The 18,570-nt window shown below is 38.6% G+C and overlaps 1 protein-coding gene and 1 long non-coding RNA gene across 3 annotated transcripts; both read right to left on the bottom strand.

The window, feature by feature from the left end:
• Positions 1 to 4,315: 4,315 nt before the first annotated feature.
• On the bottom strand, positions 4,316 to 5,428 carry LOC106300244. Of its 2 annotated transcripts, none has more exons than XR_001261991.1 (3): positions 5,023 to 5,428; positions 4,697 to 4,955; positions 4,316 to 4,618 (listed from the first exon to the last, which is right to left on the bottom strand). It is a non-coding gene; the product is annotated as an uncharacterized LOC106300244 (long non-coding RNA). The 2 variants fall into 2 exon arrangements; XR_001261993.1 differs by having other exon boundaries at positions 4,718 to 4,955; positions 5,023 to 5,427.
• A 3,344-nt stretch (positions 5,429 to 8,772) lies between these two features.
• Positions 8,773 to 17,670, bottom strand: LOC106302461 (CRIB domain-containing protein RIC11-like). Its single transcript, XM_013738969.1, has 6 exons — positions 17,582 to 17,670; positions 17,081 to 17,236; positions 16,647 to 16,744; positions 16,452 to 16,554; positions 16,130 to 16,352; positions 8,773 to 8,876 (listed from the first exon to the last, which is right to left on the bottom strand). The coding sequence occupies exons 2-6, from the start codon at positions 17,136 to 17,138 to the stop codon at positions 8,873 to 8,875; spliced, it is 486 nt and encodes a 161-aa protein (XP_013594423.1). The 5' UTR covers positions 17,139 to 17,236; positions 17,582 to 17,670; the 3' UTR covers positions 8,773 to 8,872.
• Between the last annotated feature and the right edge of the window lie 900 nt (positions 17,671 to 18,570).

The following is an 18,570-nucleotide window of genomic DNA, read 5'->3' as shown; positions in this document are numbered from 1 at the left end:
GGGGGGACTTATTGTAGGAGATGGATTACATCCCTCCACAAGGCCCATCGAATAACAGGCCCTAATCCAGCAAGTCGGATCGATTTGGTCGGCTCGGTGGTTAAACCTATCGGCTTGACCTTAGAGTATTTTTAGCCGGTCGAGTAAGTCGGCTAAAAATGCCCGGCTTAGAGGGAGCCTTGTTCAGGCCCGTATAACTCGGCCTCTCGCATCAAGGCCCAAAGGGGCACGAAACTAGGGTATCTGGGGCAGGAGTCCTATAAAAAGGGAGAATGAAGCAACAAGAAGGGGACTTTTGGACCATTGAACACACTGAGCGGCTAGATCTAGGGTTTTAGGTTATCTCTTTGATCTTGTTACTCTTCTATCTTGTTGCTCTTGAATCTTCTTGTCACTCTTGTAACCCTTTAAACAAGATCTAAATAAAACGTCTTTAGTCATCCCATTTATGACTTCTTCCATCTTAGTCGACTGAATCCCGTTCAAACACCTAGCTCGCCATCTACCACCACTTGCATACTTGAACAGAGCAACCTGTGACACAAAGAACCATACATGAAACACATAAACCAAGCTATAAAAACACATAAATGGACTGCCTATATAAGCTGACCCCTTACCATTTGTGACTGACTATATTGGTACTTTACAAGTTGCTCTGTTGTGCCCACTAATACCACATCAACTACACTTCCGAGGCTGCTTCTTTCGTGATATTTATGATGACCGAATTTTGTCTTCCGCAGTTTCATATCTGCGTTTTCTTTTCCTTCCAACTAATCTTCTTGTCTCTGGTGGTAGAACAATGACTTTCTTAACATCTTCTGGATAAACCAAGCATCCTCAGGAAAATCAATAGGATTTATGCTTTCTTTATAAGCTTCTCTCCAAGCTCCTGTCGTATACATCAAATCAGTCAATGTGTGTGGCTCTCTTCCAACATGAAAACCAGCTTTAATTGCATGCTTACAAGGGATCTTCATAAGGTTGTACTTTCCACATGAACAAGTCCTTCTATCCAAATCAACTTAGCAGTCGAATTTATCACCTCTAACAAGCAATCGACCAACACTAACAGGGTAAACTACAAATGTGGAGCCTTTCCCGATTCTCCTGTCTATTTTTTTTCTCTACATCTTTGGTCAGAGGATGTTTATGCTTTGAAATCAGTTTCTTACGCTCATAAAACCACCGTGTCAACATTTCCCTGATACTGTCCAACAAAGGAATGACTGGATGCTCTCTCGGTGAACGCAAAGCAGAGTTGATAGATTCAGCAGGATTGGTTGTCCTTATGTCGTATATGTATCTAGGGAATTGACATCTAGCCCATTTTTGCACATCAGCTTCCCTAAGGTAATTTCCAATTGCCTGACTGATATTACACACATTAGCAAATGTCTTCTCAAACTCAGAAACTCGATAAGCCTTGGACGCCTTTGAAACCAACCCAGAAAGTCCTTTCCCATGTAAATATGTGACCACATTATTCAACAAATGATGAATACAAATACCGTGTCTAGCTGATGGATACACATTTTCAAGTGCCTTAGCGATAGACCCATGTCGGTCTGAAATAAAAGCCAAATCAAAATCATCTGCAATGAAAACCTTAAGTTGTCTCATAAACCATTCCCAAGAACGCTCATTCTCTGAGTCGACTATTCAAAACGCAATAGGATACAAATTAGAATTTTCGTCTACAGCAGTTGCAACCAGTAAAACTCCTTTGTATTTATTCTTCAAAAAGGTCCCATCGATCACAATAACCCGCCTCATGACTCTGTTAAATCCTCTTATCGATTGCCCAAATGCAATAAACAGGTACCAAAAATTCTCATTTCCGTCAATCTCATAAGATGAGTGTGTACCTGGATTAGCCTCTCTCAGCATGTGCAAGTATTTTGGTATTTTCCCATAACTTCTCTCTGGAATACCTCTAACTGCATTGATCACATATTCACGCGCATCCCATGCTAAAGATTTTGAGATCTCACATCATGATCACTACGCATAATCTGTATGATATCATTACATTTCGGCCCTTCCTTGACGCCTTCATACTTGTGCATAATCAGACTGTCTATAGTTTTTGCTGAAGCAGTTTTACCCGTTTTGGTTTTGCTTGAAGGTGCGCATGTATGTTTACCGACATACTTCTTGATCATGAAATATGTAGAATCCTTCAGACACTCTTTTCGAACACCCCAATTGCATGCATTATCCGCACATCTAACATACCAAAGTTGTCTATCCATTTTGATAACCTGGTAGTCAAAGTTATGCTTCATTGCACATATCTCGAAATTCGGCTTCAACAAAGTTTTGTTCTCAAAAATGGTCTCATCTTAGCAACATGGAGCAGAGAAAACTTTGACATATTATGTATGTTCTCTTTCTCAGAGATCATGGTATCAGCATCATAGTCCCCATCCTCATCAACTGCGACTCCTTTCCGCTTTTCATTCTTCTTCCCGCTATGCCTCTCAGCATACACAGAAGCTGATTCGTCCCCACTGTCAAACGAGTTTTCTTCCTCTTCATCAGTACATGGATCAGCTGGCGATTTGTTAAGATCAAAGGCTGCTTCATTCGGATTCTCAGCCTTGGCTTTACATGTTACACACAATCGAGTAGAATCACTCTTTTGAACAAAACAAACAAAATTCTGAAGCTGTCGATCGTTTGCAATGATCACAGGTGGACATCCTGATGTATTGATCAACTCAACACGTAGATAACTCAACTCCAAATCGGCTATGATTTCTTCTTCCATACCAAAATCCTCCAAAACCATCATGTTTAATTCATCTAAAGTACAATTTGATTCCACTAACAGTAGCCTATCCTCTTTGCCATCAGCCGAAAAAATCCTTCCCGTAGTTGCACCTAATTCCCAAAGACCACATGTTGTATCGATATGCATCTAATCTAGAACAAGAGTTTCTGAAAATCACAAGAGAAACTATGAAAAAATCATAGATTCATGAAGAAAAAAAGGCAAAATCGTTTTTTTTTTTTTGAAATTTTGACAAAGAAAATCGATCAGAACCATTTTAGGAAGTTAGAATATTTTGTTAACTAAATTTCCTTAATTTTCGCCAAAAACAGGTGATCTTATCTGTAGAAGACACCTTCTACAATGCGTAGAACCATGACAAAAATATGGAATGGAATTTCTACCTTTTGTAGACGTTCGTGTAGTTTTCAGATTTCACGTTCGAGAAATGTTAGAATACTTGTTAAAAGTAGAAACTGCATTTTTCATAAAAGTAGATATCTTTACAATTAGTAGAATGCACATTTTTCATATTTAGATATTGAATCAAAAGTAGATTTTACGTTCCAAAACAAGTAGATGGACGTGTATATTCTATATTTTGCTTTCTACTAACCCAATTTTCGTGGAAGACGAATTCTACTTTTAGTAGAACGTAAATTGAAAATTCTATTTATCAAGTTTTTCAAAAAAATAAAAATATGTGCTTGTGTATATGAGTGTTCCATTAATTGTTTATTTTTTTAATAATTTTTTTGATTCATAAAACTATTTATTTTATTAAGTTTCAGAAATGAAAAGGTAAAAAAGAGATAAAATGGACAAAGTTGGATTTATACCTTATGGTCAACTATGTTGTTTTTTTATTTTGTTTTGTCAATTTTCCCAAAGATTAATATATCAGAAAAGAAACTATAATTACACAATCTTAACTAGTACCTTCTTCTTGTTGCTCAAAAAAAAAAAACTAGTACCTTCTTTTCTTAAGAAGCAATTTTATTTTGGTTATAATCGAAGAAAAAAAAACAAGTACTCTAAAATATGGAGATAAATGATAGATACAATATGACTTAATTGCATGAGATTATCAAGTGTATATGTATGACCTGAAAAGAATTTCAAAATACTTTTTTTTTATGGAAACGAATTTCAAATACTTAGTTTATACAATTGGTTCAACATAGTCAGCATGTGCCTCTAGTTTGATTATCATTGAAAGATTTATGTTTAAATTTATGATACATCATTTTAAAATAACTAACGTGTATTTTTTTTGTCAGATAACAAAATTGAGTAATATACTAATATGCGTTAACTGAAGTTAGCGAAAGGAGTCTAACTAGTTTGGCGTTAAATCGTTTGTTGTGATCTCATCCTTTTAATCAAACAGGAGCAGGTTGTTTAATCCCCTCCCCGCAGCTGCTGAGATTCGAACCTGGCACCTCTACCCTTTGGGAAGAAGGTGTTTCCAGCTGAGCTAGCAACTCCGGGTAACTTCTTGATCATGGTATTCCTATCTTTTATTATATTTCCATGTGTACACAATTTAAAAATACTTCACATCTCTCTTGTTTATAATTTAAACACATTGAAAAACAACCTTGATTCCGGATCCAACAAAAAAAAAATGATCTGAAGAGAATAAAGACACAAACATGGCTAAAACCACAGCAATAGATATCTACTTGTGTAGTTGCACCGACATGAAACCAACACCACTTAAACCGCTCCCTAGTAGAAACCAAAGGACACTTGAGTTCTTTTCTTGCAGCAGAAGGCTTCAGATTACTCCCAACAGAAAAAGCAGGCTTCACGGTGAATGAGTGCTCGTGAGCTTTCCTGAAAGGTTGGAAGAAAACTTAAGTGGACATCACAAACACATTAGATTAAGTAGAGCCGAAGATTAACGTTCAATACTTTCAAAGTTAGATGTTATACTATATGGAATCGAGATCCTTCTTTCTTCCTCAGTCACATCTGAGAACCTCTCCATACTAAAGCCACACCAGTGTTTGCGTTTGACTCTCCATTACCATCGTCTTCCTCCAAGGCGTGTGATGGTTCCAACTCTCTGGCTGTGTCATGTGATGTTTCTCCGGCAGAGCGTGAAGTTTGATGTCGTTGTCCAGCGCATGGAGATGTCTGCCGATTTGGCTCTGGCTTGACAAAACCCACACTAATTTAAAGTAAACAAATATTAGTATTTCAAAACTTAAAAACAAAAACACAAAATATGGAAGTACCTGCGTTTTTCTTGACGTCCGGCGTCTCCCAGAAGCTGAGACAGGCTGTCTGATGCTCCCAGAAGCTGAGGAGGCGAGCAACAATGAATTGAGAAGTCCAGGCAAGTCAAAGAGCCTCAAAAGTTGAGTGGCGGACGGCTTGAGCAACAGAAGCAGGTAGAGGAAGGGCTCGTTCTGTGATGAACTATTTATTGGTGAGAATTTCGAAACCCAACCATTATTGATAGGCTGAGTAAAGACTGGAGGATGTATAGATAGAGAAAGATGAACAGTTTATGAATTTAATTTGAGAAGTAGAAAGGATACGTTTGTGGTTGTGAAGTGAATAGTTTTGATGGAGAAACCCTAAATCTAAACTGTCGAGGAAGATGAGGAGATAAAGAGGATTTTTTTTGTGTCACGATTCGGTCCCAGTAAAATGGACATAGGCACATATGCTTAATGGGCCACGGAGCATCGTCCATAAGGCCACCGAAGAAAACGAAATAATTAAGCCTTGGAACGATTAACACACAGATTTTTTTCGGCGGATCCCACCAACTGCCTACGTGGACAATAAACAGCTATCCATTGGACGATTTTTGATGCCGACGTGGACAGGCTGTATGATGCTCTTATTCCCCTTTTAATTATTATTATTATATGATTTTATAATATATATGTATTGTTTATTTGGCAATACTCTAAATTTCTCATTAAAATAGTCAATAAAGAAGAAAATGACCAAAGAGATTCATTATATAAGTAAAAGATCATTCTACCCAGTGAAAAAAGAAAAGTTTCTCTCTCTTCCTTGTTCTCTCTCTCGTATCTTCCACAAGGGAGAGATTGAATTGAAACTTTGGGATCTCGCCGGTTCTTATCGGTGATTTCGCCTCCGGTATATTGCGGTCAGTTCGACGAGTATATCCGGCTTCTGCCTCCGGTGGCTCGCGGTCTTCTCGACGGAGCTATCCGGCTTTGTCTCCGTGTCGTGTTTCTTCTCGAAAGCGGCAGCGGCTTACCTCCGGGGCTTTTTCCGGTTCGTTAATCGGCGTTTCCGGTTTCTCTCTGCCCAATCAACTCTCTTTCCTCAGCCTCGATTAATCTCTTCCTCTCTTCTTCTCGAGCCGTTTCATCTTCGGGCTTTTCTTCATCTATAAAGATGACCGTTCATCTTGCAGGAAGATCGATGGTGGTGGGTTAGATCGTAGACGATTTGTCTTTTTGGGAACGCATATCCGGTGTGTGACTTGTTCCGCTGTGAAGATGGCTCCGTCGTGAGTCGTTATTCACTGGCCTGGCTCTGCTTGGCGGCGGAGTTCCGTCGAATCTCCACTGAAGCGCCGGTGGAAGATTGCTTCTTCTCTCCTTGACGCGTGTCTCAGGACGCAGGGCGTTCGTCCACGTGGTGGGATGAGTCGACATCTTCCTCAACGGTTTTCACCCTTGGACTTACGGCCCAAGTAGTTTGTTTAGTTTCGGCCCGTTGGTTGGACTTCCTTGTAATGTTTTTAGTTGGGCCGGGTCTGTTTGTGCCTTGACCCGTTAATAAAAATACTAGATGTCAACAAAAAAAAAATCATTATATCCTTATTTTAGAGATATTTAAATATAAATAATTATTTAAATAACTAATAAAAAAATAAAACGATTTTTTTTATTATTTTTGAACTCAAACTTATTATAAATTTTATTTTCAAAAAAGTCAAAACCTTATTTTAGAATCCAAAATGTTTTTAGTAAAACTATTTAAAAAAATTATTATAAATTTTTAATTTATTTATTTATTTTTAAATTTATAAACCCACCTTGTTCCCCTTAAAACTCCATCCTTCAAATCTAAATTTTATGGGTAGATTAATAAAACTTATGAGGTTTTACTTAAACTTTCGTAGAATCATTCTAGAAAACTTCTCTTATTTATTCCACACATTTCTCCAATTTTTAAAATGGGATTGTATCCGGCCGTCAAAACTTTAAGCCTGGGCCTCATGCTTTTTGATGGCGTCTCAGGCTACTACATACTATGTTTCTTTATCAGATTATCTACTTCTAAGAGTCTGGTTGTCTACAAGATATGTATAGTGTATGTGTTTGGTATAAATAAGATAACACGAGTTCCCAATATGGGCCTTTATAGGTTGCTTACCCTTGGTTTCATAACCAAAAAAAATAATTAAAAATTTATGGACCCCACAGAAGAGACAAAAGACATTGCTTGTATATGCAAAAGAAGGACGTTTTCGTTCCGTTTCTTAGACTGTTTTGCGGGATCCACGATACGTGGCGGTCCGCGATTGGTCTTTTTTTTTAATTTTTTTTATCGGCCAAAAAAAATAAAAAATAAATTTTTTTAAAAAATCTAGGCTAAAATAGAGCATCTCCAATGTACACCTGTATATTTTCCTCTAAAATAGAGATCTCTATTATAGAGGTGAAAATGCTCGAATGTATGCCTGTATAATAGAGTTTCTCTATTTATAGAGAAAAATATAGATATATGATATTTCTACCTCTAAATATATTGGCAAAAAGTAATTTTTCTCTATATTTTGCTCTAAAATAGATGAACTCTATTATAGAAGCATACATTGGAGCATTTTCACATCTATAATAGAGTTTCTCTATTTTAGAGAAAAATATAGAGATAGAAATAAGGGTGGGTTGGAGATGGTGTAAGAGACAAACTGATAAACATGCTCTTAGGCAACTAAAAGCACCATGGTTGTTAGTTCGGCTTCTATCAAAGAGAAATAGAAACTTATAAATTAATATTTATACACACGAAAATATCAGTTCAAAATATAACACTACTAATAAGATAATAATTTGTTAAACTTTTTATATAATATTTAATCTCAATAAAATAATAAAATAATAATTAATATATGAATAAAAATGCTATATTGTTTGTTTTAATCATAATGAAATCCATCTCTAATTTTTAATCAATATATAACCATTAAATCAATTATTTTTATGTTACATACAAAGTATATTTTAAAATTAATAATTACAAAAATTAACATTAATAATTTATAGAATTTGTACTGTATACCCACTTTTTTGAAGTAACTAAACTTGAAACAAATTCAAGACTATTTTCTTTATAGAAAAAGAACCTAACCAAGAATTCATAAAAGAGAGAACGTGTTTTTACTTACTTACTTATTTTGCTATTAAATATAGCCTAATATTTTTTATTTCCCTAATAAGAATGGAAAAAATTGTCGAAAAAAAAAGAATGGAAAACTAATTATAACTAACTAAATAATTTCTTTGATAAAAAAACTAGCTAAATAATTTCTTACCGCAATTAATATATATTCTTTCCATTTGTATACTTCATTAATATTCTTTTCATTTGTATACTTTTTTTTTGATAGCCGAGCGTGAGGTGGTTCAGATTAGAGACCGAAGTGATCAAAGACTTAACTTGCGCTGGTCACCATGTGGGTCACCGTGAATTGTCTTCGGTCTTCGGTCTCGGGCGTTGGGCAACACAAAATTTTTGAGGAAAAAGAAAATCACGAGAACTACCAAAATGTCCCTTATACACAATGTGACACAAGCTTTGATTCTTTGTTTTCATTGCACTTTTGGATTCACCTTTATGCATTAGAGTGTAACCGAGAAGTCTGAGCAGAAAGAAAATCACGAGAACTACCAAAATATCCCTTATACACAATGTGACACAAGCTTTGATTCTTTGTTTTCATTGCACTTTTGAATTCACGTACCTTTATGCATTAGAGTGTAACCGAGAAGTCTGACCAGAAAGAAAATCACGAGAACTACCAAAATATCCCTTATACATATTGTGACACAAGCTTTGTTTCTGTTTTTCATTGCCCCTTTGAATTTACCTTTAAGCATTGGGAGAATTGCCAAGTGTGACTCAAAACTTGGAGTCAAACCCAAAAATTTTTATTTTTTTGTTTTATTTTTCGCGAAATTCAGAAACCCTAACAGTTCTCTCTCAAAGGCGATTTCGAATTCCCACGATTTCCGAACAAACCATCGTTCTCAACGTCGGCTATCTTTTCTCTGTAAACCTTAGCGCCGTTTCTCTGTAAACCTTAGCGCCGTTTCTCTGTAAACCTTAGCGCCGTTTCTCTGTAAACCTTAGCGCCGTTTCTCTGTAAACCTTAGCGCCGTTTCTCTGTAAACCTTAGCGCCGTTTCTCTGTAAACCTTAGCGCCGTTTCTCTGTAAACCTTAGCGCCGTTTCTCTGTAAACCTTAGCGCCGTTTATCTGTAAACGCTAACGCCGCTAAGTCATCAATCTCGAGAAAAAGATGAACATAAAACGTTGTCTCTATCAATTTACTCATTCTCACCGTTTCACGTTTATTTTTTCAGATCTATAACCGCAATGACGAGTACTCCAACTCCTTCTGCGACTGGAAGACTTGTAAGTAATTTAAGTCGTCTACTAAGTCGTCTGGACTTATATTGTTGTCTTTGATTATTTTGCAGACAAAAAGGATGGATATTCCAGAACTCCCCCGTAGGTTATACACATCAGGGGAAGAACCAGAAGCCCACAATAGCATTTCGTATCATACGGATAACAGCAAGTTGCATACTGCTCTTAGGAAAGCTCTTACTGATGACGAATTTGAAGAGCTCAAGGAGTCGAGTTTGGGAGTTTTCATCAAGTTCAAGGAGCAGGGATTTGGTTGGGCTTCAAGGCTGGTTCACTACATGCTCAGTTTCAAGCTGGACATTAAGAAGAAGTATGAGATGTGGTCTCTCGTTGGTCCAGAACCTTTGAGGTTTTCACTGTTAGAGTTTGAAAACCTCACTGGTCTAAACTGCGAGTACATCGAGGACCTTGAGACACCAAAATGTGACGTTACCCCAGAGATGGTTTCTTTCTGGGGGATGCTGGGAGTTCATCTGGAAGCTGGGCCAACTACTGATCAGATAATAGCAGCACTGAAGAGATGCGGGGATTGGTCCAGGGAAGATCGCAAGCGGCTCGCGTACCTCTCCATCTTCACTGGATTCATTGAAGGGAGAAAGTTTTCAACCGCTACACGATCTACTCTGGCAAGGCTAGTGATGGATTTAGAACGGTTTGAGAATTATCCATGGGGGAGAGTCGCGTTTAAGGTGCTGATGGACTCTTTGTGGAACAAAGAAATTGCTGGCTGTTACACCGTGGATGGGTTTATACAAGTTCTTCAGGTCTAGACGTACACAGCTATGCCGGAATTGGGTGCTAGTATTGGTGGTCCCAGAGCAGACAGTCCGTCTCCACCGATACTGGCTTACGAGGGCAGCAGAGGCCGCAGATCAATGAAAGCTGCTATCTTGAGTCAGGTATTTACTTCAATCCAAAAGACTGCGCAGACGACTTATTATAAGTCGTCTGGAAAGTCTTCCATCTGGACGACTTATTAGACGACTTATAATAAGGCGTCTGGAAAGTCTTCCCAGCTGGACGACTTATCGGACGACTTAATTAAGTCGTCTGGAAAGTCTTCCATCTGGACGACTTATTAGACGACTTATAATAAGGCGTCTGGAAAGTCTTCCCAGCTGGACGACTTATCGGACGACTTAATTAAGTCGTCTGGAAAGTCTTCCATCTGGACGACTTATTAGACGACTTATAATAAGGCGTCTGGAAAGTCTTCCCAGCTGGACGACTTATCGGACGACTTAATTAAGTCGTCTGGAAAGTCTTCCATCTGGACGACTTATTAGACGACTTATAATAAGGCGTCTGGAAAGTCTTCCCAGCTGGACGACTTATCGGACGACTTAATTAAGTCGTCTGGAAAGTCTTCCATCTGGACGACTTATTAGACGACTTATAATAAGGCGTCTGGAAAGTCTTCCCAGCTGGACGACTTATCGGACGACTTAATTAAGTCGTCTGGAAAGTCTTCCATCTGGACGACTTATTAGACGACTTATAATAAGGCGTCTGGAAAGTCTTCCCAGCTGGACGACTTATCGGACGACTTAATTAAGTCGTCTGGAAAGTCTTCCATCTGGACGACTTATTAGACGACTTATAATAAGGCGTCTGGAAAGTCTTCCCAGCTGGACGACTTATCGGACGACTTAATTAAGTCGTCTGGAAAGTCTTCCATCTGGACGACTTATTAGACGACTTATAATAAGGCGTCTGGAAAGTCTTCCCAGCTGGACGACTTATCGGACGACTTAATTAAGTCGTCTGGAAAGTCTTCCATCTGGACGACTTATTAGACGACTTATAATAAGGCGTCTGGAAAGTCTTCCCAGCTGGACGACTTATCGGACGACTTAATTAAGTCGTCTGGAAAGTCTTCCATCTGGACGACTTATTAGACGACTTATAATAAGGCGTCTGGAAAGTCTTCCCAGCTGGACGACTTATCGGACGACTTAATTAAGTCGTCTGGAAAGTCTTCCATCTGGACGACTTATTAGACGACTTATAATAAGGCGTCTGGAAAGTCTTCCCAGCTGGACGACTTATCGGACGACTTAATTAAGTCGTCTGGAAAGTCTTCCATCTGGACGACTTATTAGACGACTTATAATAAGGCGTCTGGAAAGTCTTCCCAGCTGGACGACTTATCGGACGACTTAATTAAGTCGTCTGGAAAGTCTTCCATCTGGACGACTTATTAGACGACTTATAATAAGGCGTCTGGAAAGTCTTCCCAGCTGGACGACTTATCGGACGACTTAATTAAGTCGTCTGGAAAGTCTTCCATCTGGACGACTTATTAGACGACTTATAATAAGGCGTCTGGAAAGTCTTCCCAGCTGGACGACTTATCGGACGACTTAATTAAGTCGTCTGGAAAGTCTTCCATCTGGACGACTTATTAGACGACTTATAATAAGGCGTCTGGAAAGTCTTCCCAGCTGGACGACTTATCGGACGACTTAATTAAGTCGTCTGGAAAGTCTTCCATCTGGACGACTTATTAGACGACTTATAATAAGGCGTCTGGAAAGTCTTCCCAGCTGGACGACTTATCGGACGACTTAATTAAGTCGTCTGGAAAGTCTTCCATCTGGACGACTTATTAGACGACTTATAATAAGGCGTCTGGAAAGTCTTCCCAGCTGGACGACTTATCGGACGACTTAATTAAGTCGTCTGGAAAGTCTTCCATCTGGACGACTTATTAGACGACTTATAATAAGGCGTCTGGAAAGTCTTCCCAGCTGGACGACTTATCGGACGACTTAATTAAGTCGTCTGGAAAGTCTTCCATCTGGACGACTTATTAGACGACTTATAATAAGGCGTCTGGAAAGTCTTCCCAGCTGGACGACTTATCGGACGACTTAATTAAGTCGTCTGGAAAGTCTTCCATCTGGACGACTTATTAGACGACTTATAATAAGGCGTCTGGAAAGTCTTCCCAGCTGGACGACTTATCGGACGACTTAATTAAGTCGTCTGGAAAGTCTTCCATCTGGACGACTTATTAGACGACTTATAATAAGGCGTCTGGAAAGTCTTCCCAGCTGGACGACTTATCGGACGACTTAATTAAGTCGTCTGGAAAGTCTTCCATCTGGACGACTTATTAGACGACTTATAATAAGGCGTCTGGAAAGTCTTCCCAGCTGGACGACTTATCGGACGACTTAATTAAGTCGTCTGGAAAGTCTTCCATCTGGACGACTTATTAGACGACTTATAATAAGGCGTCTGGAAAGTCTTCCCAGCTGGACGACTTATCGGACGACTTAATTAAGTCGTCTGGAAAGTCTTCCATCTGGACGACTTATTAGACGACTTATAATAAGGCGTCTGGAAAGTCTTCCCAGCTGGACGACTTATCGGACGACTTAATTAAGTCGTCTGGAAAGTCTTCCATCTGGACGACTTATTAGACGACTTATAATAAGGCGTCTGGAAAGTCTTCCCAGCTGGACGACTTATCGGACGACTTAATTAAGTCGTCTGGAAAGTCTTCCATCTGGACGACTTATTAGACGACTTATAATAAGGCGTCTGGAAAGTCTTCCCAGCTGGACGACTTATCGGACGACTTAATTAAGTCGTCTGGAAAGTCTTCCATCTGGACGACTTATTAGACGACTTATAATAAGGCGTCTGGAAAGTCTTCCCAGCTGGACGACTTATCGGACGACTTAATTAAGTCGTCTGGAAAGTCTTCCATCTGGACGACTTATTAGACGACTTATAATAAGGCGTCTGGAAAGTCTTCCCAGCTGGACGACTTATCGGACGACTTAATTAAGTCGTCTGGAAAGTCTTCCATCTGGACGACTTATTAGACGACTTATAATAAGGCGTCTGGAAAGTCTTCCCAGCTGGACGACTTATCGGACGACTTAATTAAGTCGTCTGGAAAGTCTTCCATCTGGACGACTTATTAGACGACTTATAATAAGGCGTCTGGAAAGTCTTCCCAGCTGGACGACTTATCGGACGACTTAATTAAGTCGTCTGGAAAGTCTTCCATCTGGACGACTTATTAGACGACTTATAATAAGGCGTCTGGAAAGTCTTCCCAGCTGGACGACTTATCGGACGACTTAATTAAGTCGTCTGGAAAGTCTTCCATCTGGACGACTTATTAGACGACTTATAATAAGGCGTCTGGAAAGTCTTCCCAGCTGGACGACTTATCGGACGACTTAATTAAGTCGTCTGGAAAGTCTTCCATCTGGACGACTTATTAGACGACTTATAATAAGGCGTCTGGAAAGTCTTCCCAGCTGGACGACTTATCGGACGACTTAATTAAGTCGTCTGGAAAGTCTTCCATCTGGACGACTTATTAGACGACTTATAATAAGGCGTCTGGAAAGTCTTCCCAGCTGGACGACTTATCGGACGACTTAATTAAGTCGTCTGGAAAGTCTTCCATCTGGACGACTTATTAGACGACTTATAATAAGGCGTCTGGAAAGTCTTCCCAGCTGGACGACTTATCGGACGACTTAATTAAGTCGTCTGGAAAGTCTTCCATCTGGACGACTTATTAGACGACTTATAATAAGGCGTCTGGAAAGTCTTCCCAGCTGGACGACTTATCGGACGACTTAATTAAGTCGTCTGGAAAGTCTTCCATCTGGACGACTTATTAGACGACTTATAATAAGGCGTCTGGAAAGTCTTCCCAGCTGGACGACTTATCGGACGACTTAATTAAGTCGTCTGGAAAGTCTTCCATCTGGACGACTTATTAGACGACTTATAATAAGGCGTCTGGAAAGTCTTCCCAGCTGGACGACTTATCGGACGACTTAATTAAGTCGTCTGGAAAGTCTTCCATCTGGACGACTTATTAGACGACTTATAATAAGGCGTCTGGAAAGTCTTCCCAGCTGGACGACTTATCGGACGACTTAATTAAGTCGTCTGGAAAGTCTTCCATCTGGACGACTTATTAGACGACTTATAATAAGGCGTCTGGAAAGTCTTCCCAGCTGGACGACTTATCGGACGACTTAATTAAGTCGTCTGGAAAGTCTTCCATCTGGACGACTTATTAGACGACTTATAATAAGGCGTCTGGAAAGTCTTCCCAGCTGGACGACTTATCGGACGACTTAATTAAGTCGTCTGGAAAGTCTTCCATCTGGACGACTTATTAGACGACTTATAATAAGGCGTCTGGAAAGTCTTCCCAGCTGGACGACTTATCGGACGACTTAATTAAGTCGTCTGGAAAGTCTTCCATCTGGACGACTTATTAGACGACTTATAATAAGGCGTCTGGAAAGTCTTCCCAGCTGGACGACTTATCGGACGACTTAATTAAGTCGTCTGGAAAGTCTTCCATCTGGACGACTTATTAGACGACTTATAATAAGGCGTCTGGAAAGTCTTCCCAGCTGGACGACTTATCGGACGACTTAATTAAGTCGTCTGGAAAGTCTTCCATCTGGACGACTTATTAGACGACTTATAATAAGGCGTCTGGAAAGTCTTCCCAGCTGGACGACTTATCGGACGACTTAATTAAGTCGTCTGGAAAGTCTTCCATCTGGACGACTTATTAGACGACTTATAATAAGGCGTCTGGAAAGTCTTCCCAGCTGGACGACTTATCGGACGACTTAATTAAGTCGTCTGGAAAGTCTTCCATCTGGACGACTTATTAGACGACTTATAATAAGGCGTCTGGAAAGTCTTCCCAGCTGGACGACTTATCGGACGACTTAATTAAGTCGTCTGGAAAGTCTTCCATCTGGACGACTTATTAGACGACTTATAATAAGGCGTCTGGAAAGTCTTCCCAGCTGGACGACTTATCGGACGACTTAATTAAGTCGTCTGGAAAGTCTTCCATCTGGACGACTTATTAGACGACTTATAATAAGGCGTCTGGAAAGTCTTCCCAGCTGGACGACTTATCGGACGACTTAATTAAGTCGTCTGGAAAGTCTTCCATCTGGACGACTTATTAGACGACTTATAATAAGGCGTCTGGAAAGTCTTCCCAGCTGGACGACTTATCGGACGACTTAATTAAGTCGTCTGGAAAGTCTTCCATCTGGACGACTTATTAGACGACTTATAATAAGGCGTCTGGAAAGTCTTCCCAGCTGGACGACTTATCGGACGACTTAATTAAGTCGTCTGGAAAGTCTTCCATCTGGACGACTTATTAGACGACTTATAATAAGGCGTCTGGAAAGTCTTCCCAGCTGGACGACTTATCGGACGACTTAATTAAGTCGTCTGGAAAGTCTTCCATCTGGACGACTTATTAGACGACTTATAATAAGGCGTCTGGAAAGTCTTCCCAGCTGGACGACTTATCGGACGACTTAATTAAGTCGTCTGGAAAGTCTTCCATCTGGACGACTTATTAGACGACTTATAATAAGGCGTCTGGAAAGTCTTCCCAGCTGGACGACTTATCGGACGACTTAATTAAGTCGTCTGGAAAGTCTTCCATCTGGACGACTTATTAGACGACTTATAATAAGGCGTCTGGAAAGTCTTCCCAGCTGGACGACTTATCGGACGACTTAATTAAGTCGTCTGGAAAGTCTTCCATCTGGACGACTTATTAGACGACTTATAATAAGGCGTCTGGAAAGTCTTCCCAGCTGGACGACTTATCGGACGACTTAATTAAGTCGTCTGGAAAGTCTTCCATCTGGACGACTTATTAGACGACGCATTAGAGTTTGACCGACATGTCATTGATTTGAACGAATATTTAGATACCCGTTGATCTTGAAGATTTTGGAGATGGTAACTTGGATTTGGTGATGATGTTGAAGATGAATACTTTCTCCTATTCTTGCTCTTACTTTGAATCTTGGATAGACCTACTGGAATGGGAGGCACATCCCTTGGCCTAACTGATATAACTGGTTGGCTTGATCTCTGATCAAAATCTGCATTTTAACAGAAATATAAATATTGAATCCCATTGATTAAAACTCTTACTAGAATTCTTACACTGAACTAATTTTATGCAAAAATAAAGATATTACCAGTGGATGAAGAAGTGGTCAATAAAGACTTCGAATTGCTTGCGTGACAAAAAGATGATGGTATTGGAGACAAAGGCTCCGCTTCTGCCTTAAACTCACTTAACTTCACCCACCAAAAGGATTTCAATTTTAAATAAACATCAGCAGAAACTAAATATCACTATTGACAGAAAAAATAAAAAGTACAGAGCTTACCCAAGCAGGTGCACTGCCAGAGGATACCTCCCAGCCAACATGGTTCACATGTTTTACTTCTGTTGGGTGTCCAATTTCCATGTCTCGTTCTTTCACAACTGTTGACCAAATTATATGCTTTTTCTTTAATAAATAATTTCATCACATTAAACATCTCTGAGATATAATTGAATGCTCCCATGAATGAATAACGTAACATGGACTATAATGGCTAAGAGAATGAACCGGAAAATGATTTTGGCTTGGGGAAGACTTGAACTTAAGAAATTTAGACTTTTATTAGTTTATATCATAAGATTAATTTGAACAAGTTGTTTCATGGCTGGAACTTATAAAATTTGATTATATGGTATAACGTTGCGAGAAAGTTTGATAGATTAGTTAATGTAGTTTAATAAGATTAGAAGTAACTGATAATATGGTAAAAATTATACCAAATAATTGAGAGACCATTTTGAAGCTTTTGTAGATGCCCTTCATCTTCATTGCCATTGCTGAATGTTGATGGAGAAGATCACAATCCAACTCCAAAATGCTTATCAAAGTTTTATTTCTACTGTAAGAAGCTCAATACAAGCACTATTCCCTATCTATTACAAAAGTAAGAAAATAATAAATAAGTTTCAGTAGTTGATAAAGAATATAAGAAAAGTAGAAAACATATATAGAAAGAAAGCAAGGAAAGTATGGATATGATGGTTTATCCCATGGATACAGATTTAATTTATGAACACTCAAACTTCAACAATCTATGATCCATCTCATTAACATAGGAACGCTAGTAAGCTAAGTTACTATTAAAGTTAAGAATACTTAATTTAACATATGAGACAAAATTACAACTATCAAATAAGACATGAATCCTATAACATTTGTGGTATAAATGATTTTTATCGTGAAGAATATAAAAAAGTTTTCATTAAGATCAATAGTACCTGAAGATTAAAGAGACTCTCGCTTTTTAGTTTTTATGTGAGGGAAACAAATATGAGGGAAGCTCTTCTTCCGTTTGATGGAAAGCGCCTCGATGGATATACATTCGCAAATATATAATTTCCCAAACATAATACACAACAAAATATCAAGGTATAGAAAAATTGTGATGGTAAAGATGAATGGGCGAAGAATCATGGCTTGAAAAGAGTGGGGAACCATGACATTACTTGTAGTATATAATCATTATGTTAATAATTTATCCAACAAGAAAATCTTAGTCTATTATATTCAGATAATAGATAAACATTGCCTAGTTGCAAAACTATAACATATAAACACTGTATTACGCGGAATGACTTCATAATTTGTGGTTTTCAAATTTTATCATTTGTATAACTTCTTACATATAATTTGTGTTAAAAATTTGCCATTCCGCGATGTTATTGATAATAAAAAATACTTTCTATCAGTATCTTGCTTTCATTTATCTTAGGTCAAATCTTTATTTCTGTTGATTATGTGGTGTTTGTTTCAGTTATAAACTAAAATCATGATTAATATAGTTTGTGTAGACAATTAGTAATACATCATCATTATTTTTCATCCTACAAAATAATATATTTAATGATGAAAAATGAGATTTTAATATATTATTGCTTTTTCAACCAAGAATGTATTATAATATCAATCTATTACCACCTACTTAGTAACTTCCTAAGAAAAATTAGGAAAGTCTAGAATTTGTAGCAGTATGATAGTCAATGGTAGACAACTGTAGATGCATGAATATTGATGATTAGACAATGCAAATTTCAACTATTTGTTCAACCCACGTTTGTCTTTTTACCATTCATCGATTCCTCGACAGTTCTTATGTTTTTGTTTGAGAAGCTATGTGTATTTTTATCATCATCTATACAATTCTAATGTTTGTTAGCTGTATTTAGTTTCTATGATCAGTGTAGTTTTGTAGGGGGTTGGGGGAGGG

The sequence above is a fragment of the Brassica oleracea genome, chromosome C1 (assembly GCF_000695525.1).
Source record: "Brassica oleracea var. oleracea cultivar TO1000 chromosome C1, BOL, whole genome shotgun sequence".
In the NCBI taxonomy this organism is placed as follows: Eukaryota; Viridiplantae; Streptophyta; class Magnoliopsida; order Brassicales; family Brassicaceae; genus Brassica; species Brassica oleracea.
This window is presented reverse-complemented; position numbering and strand designations above follow the sequence as displayed.